The sequence below is a fragment of the Enhydra lutris genome, unplaced genomic scaffold (genome assembly GCF_002288905.1).
Source record: "Enhydra lutris kenyoni isolate GAN:26980312 unplaced genomic scaffold, ASM228890v2 scaffoldscaffold73, whole genome shotgun sequence".
Taxonomy (NCBI): Eukaryota; Metazoa; Chordata; class Mammalia; order Carnivora; family Mustelidae; genus Enhydra; species Enhydra lutris.
In genome coordinates, this window is record NW_019154157.1 from 1,780,945 (window position 1) to 1,798,182 (window position 17,238).

At 53.4% G+C, this 17,238-nt stretch overlaps 1 protein-coding gene across 7 annotated transcripts in view; it reads right to left on the reverse strand.

The window, feature by feature from the left end:
• The window catches only part of LOC111159998 (SFI1 centrin binding protein), a 104,503-nt gene that overhangs the window by 590 nt on the left and 86,675 nt on the right, over positions 1–17,238 (reverse strand). For 5 of the 7 annotated variants that reach the window (XM_022522732.1, XM_022522731.1, XM_022522736.1 and 2 more), the window contains 15 exons: positions 12,034–12,115; positions 11,533–11,711; positions 10,457–10,532; positions 9,913–10,008; positions 9,395–9,471; positions 8,265–8,367; positions 7,052–7,148; positions 4,510–4,670; positions 4,040–4,114; positions 3,365–3,439; positions 3,062–3,238; positions 2,729–2,991; positions 1,973–2,077; positions 1,645–1,876; positions 55–389 (listed from right to left, as the gene is read on the reverse strand). In XM_022522732.1, the coding sequence (XP_022378440.1) occupies positions 55–389; positions 1,645–1,876; positions 1,973–2,077; positions 2,729–2,991; positions 3,062–3,238; positions 3,365–3,439; positions 4,040–4,114; positions 4,510–4,670; positions 7,052–7,148; positions 8,265–8,367; positions 9,395–9,471; positions 9,913–10,008; positions 10,457–10,532; positions 11,533–11,711; positions 12,034–12,115 (2,133 nt within the window). The remainder of the gene's footprint in view (positions 1–54; positions 390–1,644; positions 1,877–1,972; positions 2,078–2,728; positions 2,992–3,061; positions 3,239–3,364; positions 3,440–4,039; positions 4,115–4,509; positions 4,671–7,051; positions 7,149–8,264; positions 8,368–9,394; positions 9,472–9,912; positions 10,009–10,456; positions 10,533–11,532; positions 11,712–12,033; positions 12,116–17,238) is intronic. The other 2 variants (XM_022522735.1, XM_022522733.1) reach the window with 2 other exon arrangements.

Genomic DNA, 17,238 nt, shown 5'->3' on the forward strand with positions numbered 1-17,238 from the left:
AGGACCCTCACGGCCAGATCTGGGGAAACAGCTAGGGAGAGTTCTGGGTCTTACGAGAGGTTCTGCTTCATGGTCTGGTAATCCTGCAGTTGCTTCTGGATGCTCTCAAGCTCAGCCTCCAGGTCCATGTGGCTCTTGGTGACAGAACAAGCTGGATCTTGACCACCCTTGCGGCTAGGCCAAGGCTGAGTGGAGGGATCCCAGGTACTGGGAGTGGCCTGAGCACTTACAGTGCTGTCAGGCTTCAGGTGCACCCATGTGGCTGTGGAGCCAGCCCCAGGCCCCGTGCCTGTGAAGTTCCCAGGAAGCAGGAGGCGGGAGTGAGGGACACTGGCTGGGGATGGCGAGGCCTGGCGTGTCAGCCCAGGGGTGGTGGGTTGTGCAGATACCTGTAAAGGGAGAACAGATGAACACAGAAGCAGGGAGGAAGGCTGGGGGAGAGGCACCAGGTCGCCCACTGCAGGGGTATGGGGGGCGGGTGAGGTCTTGGACTTGACCAGCTCACCCAGGCCGGGCCTGGCCCTGCCCCTTTCTTCAGACCTGACATGAGGAAGTTGCACAAGCAGTGCAAGGAACACCCTACACCTGTGCAGTCCAGTCCCACCCCTACCCTAGGGCCTGGTTCAGCCCATCCTGAGCAGCTGTTTGACCCGTACCCCATTCTGAGCTGTGCCCCTACACTTCAGTGAGGAAAAGTGGTCCAGGGCAATTGTCCTGGTCAGACCACACATCCCCAACCCTCCCTTCCTCTACTGGTGACCTTCGACCAGCTCTCTGGGCACCAACTCTTGGGGGGCCCCAACTCTGCTGCTGTCTCCTCTATTACTGAGCACTTGTGCCTTCTTGCACCCCCTTGCTGTCCCTGCCCAGACTCCTCCATCTGGCTGTCATATGCCCCAGGGAGCCGCTGCCTTCTCCAAGGCGACCTGTTTGGTTCCCAGGGGTTTACCTTCAACAACTACATTGCAGACTCTCAGTTTTGCTCCCCAGCCCTGACCACCTTCCCGAAGGCCACACTCAGAATCTTGTTGCTTTATCTCAAATTTAACCAGTTCACGCTTTATCCCAAGCAGGCCTCTCCCCCCACCCACCCCCCATTTTCCCTCTTTCAGTAAGGAACTCATTATTCTTGAAGTTATTCAAGCCAGAAGTCCAAAGGCCATCCTGGATTCCTTCCTCACCCTTATCAAACCCATCGGAGCAGGTCCTGCCTAGCCTGCCTCCCACGATGGGCTCTGCCCACAGCCACAGTCACCACCTAATCATGGCACCTGGCACCCTGTGCTGGCCCATGGGATCACAGCTGCCAACTGGCCCCCATGGCTTTCTACTGAAAATCCAGGTATTTCCCCTGGGCCTGCAGGACCCTTGTGATCTGCAGTGTCTTCATCCACGTCCAGGGCTCTTCTTTGGTCCCCACCTCTGCGACATGAGCTTCACAAGCAGGGGCCCAGCAGCCTTTCCCTACTGTGTCCCTAGGGCAGGGGCACCTCTACTTGGTGAAGGCATGAGTGGCCTCCCTCCATCTCCCTGAGCCAGTAGTGCTCTGGAAGCAGTGAGTACATCTGTGGCTACAGCACTGAGAGCGTAAGAGCACTGAAGGCCAGACCAAAGAACAAGACCCCAGGTGACAGGAGAACTTACCCTGGCAGGGACTTCCACCACACATGGCATAAAGGATGAAGGGGGCAGCAGCTCTGGTCCTGTACTCAACGCGGGGGGCAGCTCTGGGCCAGGGTGACTCAGAAGGGCCTTGGGCTGGGGCAGGGGGCTGCTTGGGACCAGGGCTGTCCAGGCTGCTGGCAGGAAAGGCCTCATCAGGGCAGGGCCTGCTGGCTGGGCCATGCCTGAGTCACATTCTTGTGGTGCCTTGGGCCTAAGCAGAGGGACGACAGGAGCTGGTCAGGCCCTGGTACCTGCCTGAGGAGCAGGAAGGAAAGGAAGCCACCCACCCTAGGACCACACCATATACCCTTTCCCCCCAAGGGTGCCACACCCCAGGGGCCTCTGGCTCGGCACCGGCTCCAGCAGGAAATGTGGGCGTCGAGGCTGCTTTCTTGCCAAGCGGGCATCATTGCTGGGAAGAAAAACAGGCCTATTCCTCTTGCCTACCCAGGGCATCCAGTCCCACCCCTCCAGTCTTACAGGGAAACAAACTGCTGGCCTAAGGTCTGCAGGTGACAGGGAGTGGGCCTGGGCCACAGAGTACTTTCAGTAATTCCAATGTAGTGAGCCTGATATCGTGGGGGTGCCTCACCTGCCTCATTTCATTTGACCTCTGCAGCTACCCAGTGACACAGGTGCCCCTCCCACATCAGAGGGGGAGCACACTCTTCCGGGTCAGGCCCTGTTGGGATCTGGTGCCAAGGGAAGCAGACTGAGGCTCAGGCAGTGCCGGTCACTCTGGGAGCCCAGTGTGCAGGGATGGGCCAGGTTACAAACAGTGGGGTTTCCTGGTCGGAAGAGGAGAAGGAGGGTGACTGGCAGGTCTGGGGGCGTGAGGCGGAGCTGCCCGACAGCCGATTCCTTTTTTAAAAACTACATGTTCTCTCCCCCACGTTCTGCAGGAACAGAGGCTGTGGTCCCTTTATTTGGGGCTGATGGAATGGGAGGGACAGGATCCTGCTAGGGGTCCACACGGTTCAGCTGGGACCTCCTTCCTTGTATAGTGCAAATTTCTGCTCCAGGCAAAAAGCAAGGAGGAAGCAGCGAGAGATGGGCTACTCACAGCTCTAGGAGGTGGGGGTCCCAAGCAGCCAGGGACAGGCTACTCCGAGCCCCCCAGGGCTCATGAGGAACTGGTGGCTTCTTGGTCTCCGGAGCAGCATCCCCAGCCCCAGCCGCAACATAGGTGGAAAGGGGACTGTCAAATGTCACTCTCCTGCTGGGCATGGTGGATGTGGGGGGACGAGTCTCCCTGTCCTGGCCCAGAACCTTCTGTTTCCAGAGCATGGCGCAGCGATGGACCGCACGGTGGAGACTGTGAGCCGCCTGCAACAAGCCTCTGGTCAAGTTGTGCCGTGCCTGACCCGCTCCCCACGAGAAAGCGGGGGACCCTCACCTGCGCCCACTGCTGGGCATGCAGCTGCTGCCGGAGGGCCTTCATGCCGCCCGCGAACCGTAAAAGGCGTGTGGCGCCCTCCCGGAGGAGCTGCCGGTGGTAGGCCTGTATGGCCTGCTCCTGACGCGCCTTCTTTCTTCTCCTCTCCAGCACAAAGCCCAGCCACGAGGCCCACACCTCCAGAGAGAGAAGGCAAGGAGGCCCAGTTCTCCCTGCTTAAGGCTCCCCCCAGGGCTGTGCCCATGACCCACCCTGGCCTCCACCAAGGCGTACAGGGACAGCTGGGTGTGGAGCCCCTATTACCTTTGCCTGTAGTGAGAAGGACCAGAACCACAGGGCCCGGGCTGTGCCCTGCTGCTCCCGCCTCCTGTTCGCCAGCTATGGGCCAGAAAAAGAAGATTATGGAAGTCAGGGAGGCCACTCTGACCACAGGGACCTGGTCACTCTGAGACCCTTTTCTAGTAAGGCTGCCCTCCCTCCACTGGGAAAGGCCCAGCGCTGCCTGGCCCTGAGTTGATGGACCAAGGAGTGATCCTCTGGGAAGAACAAAGGCAGAGCTCTGGGGGAAGGGAGCAAGTGGGGGCAGAGTGCTGGGCACATGAAGGTCTGCTGGGCATGATGCAGCCCTGCCTGGTGTTTTAGCATGTCCTTGGTGAAGACTTAAAATGCATTCATATTAATTTTTGGATATTACCCTAATGTGACACTGTAGAAACAGGGCCCTGAAGTGATGGGCTTGTATAGGTCACAGATGGAAGGAACTGGGCAGTGCCGGGAAATGACCAGGGTTGGGGGAGCCCTCAGACAAGGGTGGAATTTTAAAATTTTAAATGAGGGGGTGCCATGGAGTATGTGACTCTTGATCTTGGGGTCGTGAGTTTGAGCCCCATGTTGGGTATAGAGATTAAATAAATAAAAATAATAAATGTGGGTTCAGGAGGCAGTGGGAGGGGGAAGGGGTTTCTCGTTGGCTCCCACCTGTTGTTTCCACTGATGGAAGCAGGCCCGGCTGCGGGTCTGGGCCAGGAGCTGGGCACCCTGCCTTTGCAGGAGCTGGGGAGAGAGCAGCTAAAAGCAGTCAGGGCCCTGCATCCCAATCATCTGGGCACAGCCTTGTGGTGAGAGGCTCTCGGCCCAAGAGAACTGTCCTCCCATCTCCAAGAAGAGTCTTGGATGAAGCCAAGGCTTCCTGTACCAGGCAGGAGCATGGAGCTCTGACACTCCACGCTTCAGGATGAGCCAGGTTTCCCTCCTGGGGCATCTGGTGCCTGGGGGAGACCCGACCCAGAGGCTGGCTTCCCTCAGCCTTCCCAGAAAGGTCCCTGCAGCCTTGTGCCTGCAGGACCCCAACCACCCAGCACCCATCCTGGCGGTCGTGGGTTCTGCCACAGAGCCCGCCTCTTCCCCAGGTGGTGGTCTCCTGGCCCGGGAGCCGCCACTTGCCTCACCCGCTTCCTGATGCAGCCCAGATGGTGCGCCTTCCACTGGGCCAGAGCTCGCAGCAGCAGCCGCCGGCCGTGGTGTGCAGCCGCCCTTCTGAGCAGGGCTCTCTGCTGGGCCGCCCTCTGGCCTCGGTCCCGCCAGCGCCGAAACCACATCCTGAGACGACCTAAGGCAGATCCAAGTCAGAGTTTACTCTTCTGGAGGTTTCTACAAGCCAATCTGCAAGGTTCAGAGAGCTGAAAAGGTTGTGTCGGGGTAGAGCTGGGGTGTCAGCCCCCACTCGGTGAAACCGCCACATGGGGACGGTGGCCGCTGTGTGTCAACAGCTGTGGCCACCTTCAGTGGCCATGAGCACCCTGGGGACCAGAACCTGGTGTGCCGTTTACTATTGTGCCCCCAAAGGGTCAGCCAGAACCATCCGCCTGTCCACGGTGGCCACGTGTCTGCAGTACCCCCATGGAGCGGCCCACGGAAGGCCACTGGACATGTGGAGGACAAGACCCTGTGTCTGAAGGAATGGGGGGCCATGGCCCTGTTTGGCCTGGGAGGAAACCCAGGCTCAGAGAGTCTAAGCTGCTCCAACCAGGCCTAGGAGGAGGCACAGCGTCCGCTGTTCTGGGTGCTGCAGGAAGGCGGAGGCTACCGCACGCATTTTGTTTCTGTGTCACCAGATTCTCTCTCAAGGGGGAGCAAGCACTTCCTTCTGTGTTTTGTTTTGTTTTTTCCTTTTAGGTCTTTCCCTTTTCTTAAGCCCTGAGACAATTTCTTTTATCGACAACAGATACTAAGGCACTGATGCCAAGATGGGGGTGTCCTCTGGGAACTGTTGTAGGGGGCAGGGAGGGCAGGTTTGCAGGCCTGGAGGTGAAGCCTTAGGACCAAGTGCTGATACCTCCTGCATACTGCTTCCAGGGTGTACCTCTCACTGGGTCCTTACGACAACCCCACGAGGCAGCTACTATTCCATTTTGCAGATGGGGAAACTGAGGCTCAGAGAGGCCTTCATGGGGCCACACAGCCAGCACCTGACCCTGCCCGCATCAGACACTCTGTTGACTGTGTCTTATGACACGTTACCCTGAACTCATCCTCCTCCAGCACTCAGCCCCGCCCTCGGGCTGCCAAGGTGTACCTGAGACTCGAGGCCTTAACTAAGCCCAGAAATGGTTCCGCAGGCACTGAGTGCGCATCTGCTATGTGCCGAGAACACAGTGTCTTGTCTTGTGGGTCTCCCAAATCCTTGTAGCACCTGTAAAGGACACAGCAGTCCCAGGGCCCACCGTGTGCCACCCAACACTTTCCACGGAAAGCTGCTTGCCCCTCGGTCCTGCAGTCCAGGGTGTAGCCTGTGCCTGTCCCCTCTAACACCTGCTGTGGCCACCTGACCCCCACTGGCAAGGCCTCTGCAGCGCTGATGCCAAAGCTCTGCCCAAACAGAGGCCCCAGAATGGGCCAAACTCCTCAGCTTCTTTCTTGGGAGACACCTGGAAACACAGCACTGGTTTCTGGGGTGGGAGGGCAGTTTGAGGACACAGAGAAGCACACTGGGGTGGAGTACATGCTGGATGTTTGACCCCCAGGTTCTGTCCAGAGGAAAGCAGAGATGTGTGTTTATCCACATAAAGAGTGCAGTCAGAACCAAACCAGTTTATCAGTTTTTGTCCTGGAGCAAACCAACAACTTGACCTGTCTTCCCTACATTCCAATTTAAACAATTTCTGTGTGTTTTCATTTCCAGTTGTATTGTCATTTATTCTAACCACCGCTCATGTCCCTACTGTAGGGCCATGGGCCTCAGTTTCCCTGCATCTTATCTGTGCTCCTGTCTGACCATCTTCTCCAGGCTCTCTGTACAGCAGGGAGTCAGGCTGCCCAAGGCCATACTCCCTGAACACACACGGGCCCAGCGACACAAGGACGCGGACTCCCTCTCCTTGATTCCTTCATGCGAATCAGATACTAAGCCTCGGTGTTACACCTGAACATCAACTGGTTGGCAACTGGCTGGGAAGAGAACACTGTGACGCGCTGGGTTGAATGGTTACCCCTCCTCCCAAACCCGGAACCTCATCCTGAACCTCCGAACTGCTGTGACTCGGCAAAATGGTCAGTGCAGTCAGCCGACACCACCCTGGAGCAGGGCGGGCCCTTAACCCAGCAGGACTGGTGTCCTTCTGAGAGACGCGGTCGCAGGGCAGATAGCCCTGTGCCCGCAGAGGCCGAGGCTGGAGGGATGGGTCTGCGAGACAATAAACACCAAGGACTGCTGGGGCTGTCAGAGGCTGGAAGAGGCAAGGAAGGATTCTCCCCTCCAGCCTTCACAGGAATCATGGCCCCGCCAACACCCCAGTTTCAGACATGGCCTCCAGAAGGCCAAGAGAACAATCTTCTGCTGGTGGAAACCTCCCAGTCTGCGGTACTGTTATCTCAGCAACAGGAACCTCACACAGGGTAGAAGAATCCAAAGACTGAGGGGGAGGAGATGGAACACGAGACAGTTCTATGTCCTTCAGAGCCCTCTCCCCAGCTGCCAGGAACTCCACTCACCCCTATCCAGCACCTTCTGGGCCTCCTTAATGGCACAGTCCTCCTGCTGTCGGTAGTATATCTGCACGGATGCAGCCTCCCGCCACTGCACCAGGACCTAAGGGACAGATGAAGAGCAGAGCCTGACTTCCTGGGACGCCCAGCGCTGCGGGACTGAGCGGGGACATGGCACCCACACACGTTCCGGAAAACACCGGCCAGCAGCACAGACCCCAGGCCACGGACCAAAGCCCCAGTCCCCACAGGAAGCAAAGTATCCCAGGCGATGGGCTGTTCCATAGGAGTTCAACTTCCGAGCACGCCATCAACAAGTCAAGGCATCCCATGGGCATCTGTTCCATTATTAGGTGTTGAACGAAGCTGTACATTAGATGCGTTGCAGCCTTTCAAACTGAGACACACATGAAATCACACTAGCAGAGCACTTTACAAAGAAGTCAAGCAGCTGGGGTTGCCTGCTCCCCAGCTCCTTAGGCACAAATTCCATTCTCTGCAAAAAAAGGCCTCCCTTCCCAGCCAGAAGCCAAGCAAGTCTGACAGCAGACTAGGCCTTGACTTTGTCACAGTTCTTCACCCTCTGGAGGCTTCCGAGTTGTCAGGACCAGTCTCCCCCGGCCTTCCAGTGGGAGAACCACTGCTGTTCAGAGCTCCTGGCAAAAATCCTTCTCTCTAAAATAGCCCCCAGTGCCGGGACCACTGCTGTCCCTTCATTTCTGAACTACCCTGTTGTGTAATACGCCTTCCTCCCAGGGTCGTGAGCTGGCACGCCCTCCCTCTTGCAGCACATAGGACAGGCCCCACCAGGTGGCATTTTGGGGCCACTTCCCACGGACGATGACCAACAATCTCACATTCCCGGGGTGCTCTACGCTTTTGAGAAAGCCTCTGCAGCCATAAAATCAGCCACAACGAACATCCTCTGACAGATGAAGAGAAGGAGGGCCACATTGACATAGTCTGTCCCAGTGGAAAATTCCACATGTGTAGGAAGTACTGGTTCTGACAAGACTCTGTTGTCACTCTGTTTTTGTTTTAACGGATATTGGTTCATAATCCAGTAAAAAAAAAAAAAAAAAAATGAAACCTGCATGGAGGAGGGTGAGTGAACCCATGTCCTGGGTTCCTTGTTCAGAGCCTAGCTTCGGGGTGACCCCCTCGCAGGAGCAAGGTCCCAAACCCTCCTGGGCGACCAGCTGGTCTCCTGAGGCCTCACCTTGGAACACAAGGTTCGCTGGTAGTGAGCGTGTGCTCGGGAGCTTTGCTGGGCTTCATGCACACGGGCCAGGGTGTTCTCTCTCCAGCGACGGAACACACTCCTGCAGGAACACAGGCCCGGGAGATGAGGGTGTCACCAGTGGGAATGAGATGGGGGAGGTTCCTGTGAGTCATTCCCGCTTCTTCAGCCCACTCCTCAATTGAGGACAGACTTTTTGTACCTAAGAATATCAGTCTCACCAACAGCCATATTTATGGTGACACACTCGACACAGGGCTGGTGAGCCCCTGCTCTGTGCCAGGCACTGGGGGAGCCCCAGGGGCACCACGGTGAACAAGACCAAATACTACGTCCTCGTATATGTATGTGACACACAGTGGTGACCAGGCAGTGACAGTACAGGTGAGTCATGCCACAGTAAGGCACAGAGAGATAGGAGGTGGCGGAGGGCCATCGGCCCCAGCCCCGCAGTTGCTGCAGAGTTCGCTCAGCGACTCCATCTTTCTCACTCCCTCTGCCTGAGGGGCTGGATGGGGACCTCCCTGAGGGAGGGTAGAAGTGGTAAGTCCACAAGGCCCACCTCCCACAGGCGGCCTGGAATACCATGTGCTGAACAAATACGGAGGGAGGAAAAAGAGTGGAATGAGGGAGGCCTGCCGGGAAGGAGAGCGTGAGAGGTTGGTTTAGCAGGAGCTGGAACAGAGAGAGCGAGTGACCTCCAAGACTGTGAGAGATGCCTCTGAAATCCGCGGAAGGCCTGGAGAGCCAAGCAGGGGGGGCAACTGAGTGGAGGCTGAGGCACAGGGAGTCCCTGCAGCTCTGGAGCGGGAGACACAGAATCTTGCAGGGGAGGGAAGAGTGTCGACAGGAGCAAGACAAGGGGGAGCTCTCACAGATGCCCAGGTTGACAGCTGCCTCCTCAAGGCCCCAGTCTGCACACAGCAGCTTCCAGACCCGGGGTGACCCAATGAATGGAGTGCTTGCTATGGCAAAGCCCAACAACGCTGTGAGCACTGCAAGGAGCTGGGCTGCCCTCGCTCCACACCAGTCCAGACGCCTGGCCCTGCCTGGGGCTGGAGCAGGAGCCCTGATCCTCAGGCCCTGTGGGAGATGCCGGGGAGACTCACCGCAGTAGCTGCCCCTTGTGCTGCCTCTCCCTGGTCGCCACCTCCTGGAGGATACTCTGAACCTGGCTCTGATAAGTCTGTGGGAGACCGAGAGGACTGGCGGGTGCAGAGCCCAGTTCCCTCCTTTGACCCTCCCTCAACCGGGGCCCTCCTTCCAGGGGGTGCGATGCTGGAGGTGGGCACTGGCCTAGAGCTCCGAGTCCCACGCCAGTAGAGCGCCCGGACAACAGAGAGGATGGTCTTGCTAAGTCCTCACCGAGCAAGTCAGGCCACTGGCCTCCTGGACAAGGGGTCACTTTGATGTGGAGGCTGGCCCCCCAGAGGGCACTCGTTTTTACTTTGCCAAGCAAGGATGCCAGAGCTCAGCCCTGTGGCCGAGAGACCCACAGTCCTGGGCACGCGGAGGCTTGCGGGACTCCTCCGGGAGGGGCAGGGAGACCGAGGGAGGGACACAAGATCCCCACCCCCCCATCCCGCCCGAAGCAAGGGGCGACCCAGGGACCAGCAGAAGCCCCTACCACCCAGGAGCGCAGCGCCCCCCGCAGCGAGGTGCACCGGTGATGCAGGCGGGCGCGCGTCAGCTTCCCCCGCTCGGCAATGCACAGAGCCAGGCCCTGCAGACAGAGGGGGGTGCCGGGAGGGGCTCAGCCATGCCACCACCTTCACCCGTGGGGTTCTCACCTGCCCCACCCACCCCGCCAAGGCCTCATCTATGACTAGGTATCTCTCAGGGGCTTTGTGGGGATCAGATGGGGCAAGAGCCTGACTCAGGGTAAACGCTCAAGCCATGTGGCAGTTGACACACTTTTTACCCTGAGCAGGATGACTGCAAATGGTGAGACCAAGAATTTTAGGTTCAGTGAGTTCAGACCGGAACCAAAGAACATGGGAGTTTGAGCCAATCACCTCAGGCACCTCTGCTGCCCAGCCTGTCTCCCGTGCTCAGAGGCAGGTGGCTGCTGAGGGGCAGAAGACAAGCCCACATGCCCGTTCCGAGTCACGCTGACACCCAGCTCCACCTGTCCACAACCATACGTGGTGGCATCTGTGCCAAAGCCTCACCTCCTTCCACCTGTTCCAGGCCCAGTGCAGAAGCCGTGCGGAGTGGAATTCTGCAGCCAGCACTAGGCCCGTCTTCCTGTGGGGAGGGCTGGAGTCAGCACTGCAGCCTGGACCCAGCCAGGGCTCTTTCCACCCACACCCCTCACAGTCCCGGGCCCCTGCCTAGTGGTTCTTAAATTAGTGGGGAGGGAGGAATCAAGACCTTCTCTGGGGGCGCCTGGATGGCTCATTCAGTTAAGTGTCTGCCTTTGGCTAAAGGTCATGATCGCAGGGTCCTGGGATCAAGCCCTGGGTTGGGCTCCCTACTCAGCAAGGAGCCTGATTCTCCCTCTCTCTTTGCCCCTGCTTGTGTGCACGCTCTCTCACTCATGCTCTCAAATAAATAAATAAATAAATAAATAAATAAATAAATAAATAAAAAGACCTCTGAAGAGCTGCCAAAGGATTTGGGCTCTCCCCTCAGGAAAGGGAGCATCTACTCAAATTCTTGGAGCCAACCTGACAGGGTTCAAGTACACTGAAATACACTCATGTGCTGGTGACTCAGGAGATTAAATGTGGCCAGAATCTGAGAGTGGGGAGATCCTCACAGCACAAAGTGGATACAAAACAGCATTAAAGCGGGACAGTGTCTGCCATGTCCATGTGGGCTGTCTGCCCCTCCCTGTCTCCAACCATATAGTGTGGTAAAAACTGCCACCACCTGCCCCTAGGCCACAGCTGCTGGTCCTGGTGCTCAGCTATCCTAAAACGGGCTCATCAGTCTATTTTCTGGATGTGGTCACACTGGGCCCCACCCAGTGAGCAGGATGCATCCAGTGGGTAGGACCTCAGATTCATGGAGCATGTCTGTCCCTAGTCGAGTTCCTGAGGCTGGGATCTCCATGAGGTACCCCAGGATCCTCCCACTACAGCCCTGGTTCTGTATAGACTGAATTAGGCAAAATTTCTGGAACTTAAAACCAGGATCTAGGCTAACACAACCCTCCAACAGGCACTCAGAGCTGAGAGTCTACCACTATGGTCGAAGCTGGCCTGAGAGGGGAAGAGCTTCAGGGGCAGAAGCGGCCCCTCACTCTGTTCTGAGCCCTCGGGCACTGTCTCTCCAGATGCAGAAAGCCCTCCTGAGCTGGCGGTGGCGGCGGTGGGCCCAGGCCACTGCTGTCCGCTGCCGCTCCCGGTGCTGTGCTGCTGCCCGCTGGTGCCACGTGGACCAGGACCTCTGCAGGAGCTGCCGCTCTGAGTGAAGGATGGCCTGGGGCAGGATGGCAGGGAAAGAACAGAGTCGGTCCAGCCGCTGTGGTCATAGAAGCCAGGAAGAGTCCATAGACCACAATTACTGACCAAGGCAAAAGAGATGGGCATTAACGAGCTGCCCTGGCCCAGAAGTCATATGTAAACTCCACTGACAAGGGCAACAGATGCCCCAGGCCCTGCCCTGCCTTGTGAGTCCTGGTCACAGGCAGGACGCCCCGCAATGTGGGTCTGGGTGACGTCCCGAGCAGAGGAGACAGTGAGTGCAAAGTCCGAAGCAAGTCCTGCCCATTCCAGGCACTTCCTCAGGGACGGCCACTTACCATCCTCTCCGCCAAGCGGTTTTCTCGATGCTGAAACATCTTCTGCCACCAAATAGCAAATACTTGCTTCTCCAACATCTCCCTAAAAAGATAAATAATAACAATAATGGGAAACAAAGCACTGAAGATAAAACAAAATCACTATGAAAAAGAATGAGAAGTTCCAAATGATTGTTTTTTTTTTCTTAGGCTATTAAGAGGTGAATAAGTTGAGACGGGAGAGGAAGGAAAGAGAAAGAGAAGGAAAGCAGACAGCAGTGGCCAAAAAGCCCCATGAACGACCCAGTACTCTCCAAGTTGTTTCCAGTGTCAGCCAAGCATTTGCACAGTATGAATAAGACTGACTTCAAGATGCTGGCTCTTCATTAGTTCAGTTCCACACTGAAATACCAACAGTGCTCAATGGTCAGTAGTGAAATCCTTTCTAGTCCAGGCTGACCGGCCTGGTTGCTGTTACACAAATCCTTAGGGGAAGTGGTTAAAAACAGAGGCCAGGTCTCCAGGGCTGACCAAGCAAGTCTGAAGTGGGCCCCAGGAAAGAATATTTAAAAGAAGCATTCCACGTGAGGTAGACAGGGAGACAGATTTGAGAACCACTGCTCTGTCACCTCTGCCTTGGCCTCCCCACTCAGCGCAATGATGCGAAGGCTCGCAAATGCAGCACTGGGACAACTGGTCAACAGCCACTAGGAGCCATGCGTTGGCAAAAGCATGGGACAAAATACACGAGGCAACTGTTTTCAGGCCCTGGACAAGAGGCAACATAGACTGTGATCCTTAGAGTTGAGAAGCAAGTAAGGTGAGCCCCGTGGCCGCCCAGGCTTTCTGCCTTGAGGGCACGTTCTGAACACCGGGGGCAGGGCCACCAAGTCCAAGCAGAACAGAACAGTCTCACTCAGCTGGGGCAGAGAACAGAGTTCAAGACTGCAGGGGAAGGACTGTATGCATCTGTGGCTTTCTAGAACCTGTAGAGACCTCAGAGGCATGCTCACACACACCCTGCACACTCTGCAAATGTGTACCTCACTTTCTCTGTGAGTCTGCCCGGTCCACAAGTAAGGCTATACAAGCAGGCTCTGAGAGACCTAGCAGAGTGGCCTCTTCAGGGTTGACTGCTGGATGGAGATTACCAGAAGCTGGAAAGCGCTGAGAGATGGGAGTTCTAGCCTAGTCTGAATGAAGAGACTTTGCTGGGAACCCCAGAATTCAGAAAGGGTGGCCTCAGGAATAAGCGCCATGCCCTAACTCTGAAGACAAAAATCAAAAAAGACCCACACATGGGGCACATGGTACAGCGTGCAACTCTGATATCAGGGTTGTAAGCTGAAGCACTGCACTTGGTGTAGAAATTACTTAAAAAATATCTTAAAACACACACACACACACACACACACACAACCCACACAAAGAATGAACAGAACCACACTTGATAGGATCAACAGGAATCAGGAGAATAAAGAGCAATCACTGTCTACCAGAATAAAAGGCAAAACCCTTTAAAGGAAAAACAGCGGTCTACAAAAACAATGACCCAAATGTTGGAATCAGCAAACACTTAGAAAGAGTTATTAAAGTGTGTGTACTTAAATGAAGGATGAACAAAATTAGTTACCAGACAGGGAATCTTGGCAGAGAAATAGAACCAAAAGCAAAAAAGAACCAAATGATTTGGTGGCTTCTCAAAAAGTAAACACAGAATTATTTGATTCAGTAATTCTACTTCTAGGTATACAACCAAAAGAATGAAAAACAGAGACTTAGATGTATATATACCAGTGTTCACAGCAGCATTATTCACAATAGCTAAAAGGTAAAAATTCACGTGTCCATCAACATACAGATGAACAAACTGTGGTATATCCATACAATGAAATATTATTCATCCATAAAAAGGAATGAAATTCTGATACATGCTATGACATGGATAAACCTTGAAAACATTATGCCAAGTAAAATAAGCCAGACACAAAAGGTCTAATATTACACAATTCCATATATATGAGACATCTAGAATAGCCAAATTCAGAGACAGAAAGTAGTTTAGAGGTTCCCAGGGCTGGGAATAGATGGAAATGAAAAGTTAGTGTTTAATGGATACGAAATTTCTGTTAGGGATGATGAAAAAGTTCTGGAAATGCACTCCCCCTGCTTGTGTTCCCTCTCTCCCTCTCTTTTTTAAAAAAGATATTAATTATTTATTTGACAAGGAGAGAGAGATCACAAGTAATCAGAGAGGCAGGCAGAGAGAGAGGAGGAAGCAGGCTCCCCGATGAGCAGGGAGCCCGATGCAGGACTCAATCCCAGGACCACGGGATCATGACCGAAGCTGAAGGCAGAGGCTTAACCCACTGAGCCACCCAGGTGCTCCTAAGTAAATAAAATCTTTAAAATAAAACAAAACAAAAACCCAAAGATAAAAAAAAATCCTAAAAGCAAAGGAAGAGAGACAGATTACATTTAGGGTAATGATGATACCCCAATGATACAAATGATGGGTGCCTTTATACCAGAAATAATGGAGGCCAGAAGACAAGGGAAGAATGTCTTTAAAAGACTTAGGAGGGGGTGCCTGGGTGGCTCAATTGGTTAAGTGACTGCCTTTGGCTTGGGTCATGATCGTGGAGTCCCAGGATTGAGTCCCACATCGGGCTCCCTGATCAGCAGGGAGTCTGCTTCTCCTGCTGACCTCTCTCCTTTCATGCTCTCTTTCATTCTCTCCCTCTCTCTTTAAAAAAAAAAAGAGAAAAAAAAAAGACTTAGGAGGGCTTCTGGGTGGCTCAGATGGTTAAGGGTCTGCCTTTGGTTCAGAGTCCTCGGATCAAGCCCCATATTGGGATCCCTGTTCAGTGGGGAGTCTGCTTCTCCCTCTCCTTCTGCCCCCTCCTATGCTCATTCACTTTCTCTCTCCTGAATGAATCTTAAAAAAAATAAATAAATAAATAAATATAAAGAAAGCTAGACAGACAGATTGACTGATTCAGGAGTGAGGGGTAGAGAAACTCATTGTTTTATATCCAGGAAAAGGTCCTTTAAAAATGAGACCAAGAGTGAAACAACCATGAACAAAAGCTGAGATAATTTCTCTCCAGCTGACTTATAGTATAAAAATGCGAAAAGACAGGGCACCTGGGTGGCTCAGTGGGTTAAACCTCTGCCTTCAGCTCAGGTCATGGTCTCATGGGTGGGATCCAGCCCCACATCCGGCTCTCTGCTCAGCAGGGAGCCTGCTTCTCTCTCTGCCTGCCTCTCTGTCTGCTTATGATCTCTGTCAAATAAATAAATAAAATCTTAAAAAAATGATGGGGAGGAAAGGAATTCTACTGTTTTTATGTTCTTATATTTAATATGAAGTGGTACAACAGAACTGAATAGAACTGTAGTAAGTCTAACAATGTGTATAGTTAATTTCTATACAAAAGAAGGGTGCCTGGGTGGCTCAGTCAGTTAAGTGTCTGCCTGCGGCTCATGTCATGATCCCAGAGTCCTGGAATCAAGCCCCACATCAGGCTCTGCTCAGTAGGGAGCCTGCTTCTCCCTCTCCCTCTGTCTACTGCTCTGCCTACTTGTGATCTCTCTCTGTGTCAAATAAATAAGTAAAATCTTTAGAAAAAAAATACAAAAGAGGGGCACCTGGGTGATTCAGTCAGCTGAGTGTCTGCCTTCAGCTGAGGTCAAGATCCCGGGGTCCTGGGATCAAGCCCTGCATCGGGCTCCCTGCTCAGTGGGGAGTCTGCTTCTTCCTCTCTCTGCCTGTTGCTCCCCCTGCTTGTGCTCTCTCTCTCTCTCTCCCTGCTCTATCAAATAAATAAAACGTTTAAAAATAAAATAAAATAATGATAAATACAAAATACAAAAGGCATAAAAAGCCAATGCAGGAAATAAAATGTAATATTAAAAGATTCTAAATAAACAGGGCAGAAAAGGGGAAACAGAGAAACAAAAAACAGATGTAGGCTTCGGCCCAACCACACCAATTACATTAAATGTAAATGAACCACACACTTTAATTAAAAAGCAGAGATTTCAGGAATGCCTAGGTGGTGCAGTCAGTTGAGCATCTGACTCAGCTTTGGCTTGGGTTGTGAGCTCAGTGTTATGGGATCAGGCCCCAAGCTGGGCTTCATGCTTGGTGTGGAGACTGCCTGGGAGGCTCTCCCTCTCCCTCTACCCATCCCAACCCATTCATGCTCACTTGCTCACTCTCTCTCAAATAAATAAATTAAAAAAAAAGAAAAAAACAGAGATTGTCAGACTAGATAAAAAAAAAAAAAGACATAGGAGGAAAGCTTTATTAAATATGAAGACAAATAGAGGGAAAGGTAAACCACATAAACTATAAATACAAAAAAAGCTGCTGAGGATATTTTAATAAAAGTCAAAGCAGGCTTTGAGAAACAAAATATTACCAAAAATAAGGAGGTTCATTTCAAAATGATAAAAAGGGACAGTTCATGAGGAAAACATAACAATCTAAACTGTACATGGACCAATTAACAGAGATTCCAAACACATGAAGTAAAACTGGTAGTATTACCAGGAAAAATAGAAAATCCATAATCATAGCTAGAGAATTTTAACATTTCTCTCTAGTAATCGATAGAAAAAATAGACAAACAAAAAAACTAAGGTGGGGGGTGGTTCAGTTGGTTGACTGTCTGCCTTCAGCTCAGGTCATGATCCTGGGGTCCTGGGATCGAGTCCCACATAGGGCTCCCTGCTCAGTTGGGAGCCTGCTTCTCTCTCTCCCACCCTGCTTTATGCTCACTATTGCTCTCTCTCTCTCTCAAATAAATAAATAAAATATTTAAAAAACAAAGAAATACCTTGCCTGAGGAAAGCATCTGCATCCTGGAGACTGACTGGAAAGCCAGGGCTTTGACTGAGTGAACACACTAACCTCTGCCTCTACAGTTCTCTTCCAGCCTGGTTCTACCTACAGGTCCTGGACCTGAGGCGTGGCCTGCAGCCCAGGCATCCTGCCTGCAGACTGGCTGCCCCCACTGCCCATGTCCTTCTATCCTGCCCATTTCTCCTGCCTAATGGGATTTTGCACAATTCGGAGTTCTTCCATAAACTGACTCTTGTATTAATAAAGGCTTTAGGATGGGGCACCTGGGTGGCTCAGTGGGTTAAAGCCTCTGCCTTCGGCTCGGGTCGTGATTCCAGGGTCCTGGGATCGAGCCCCGCATCGGGCTCTCTGCTCAG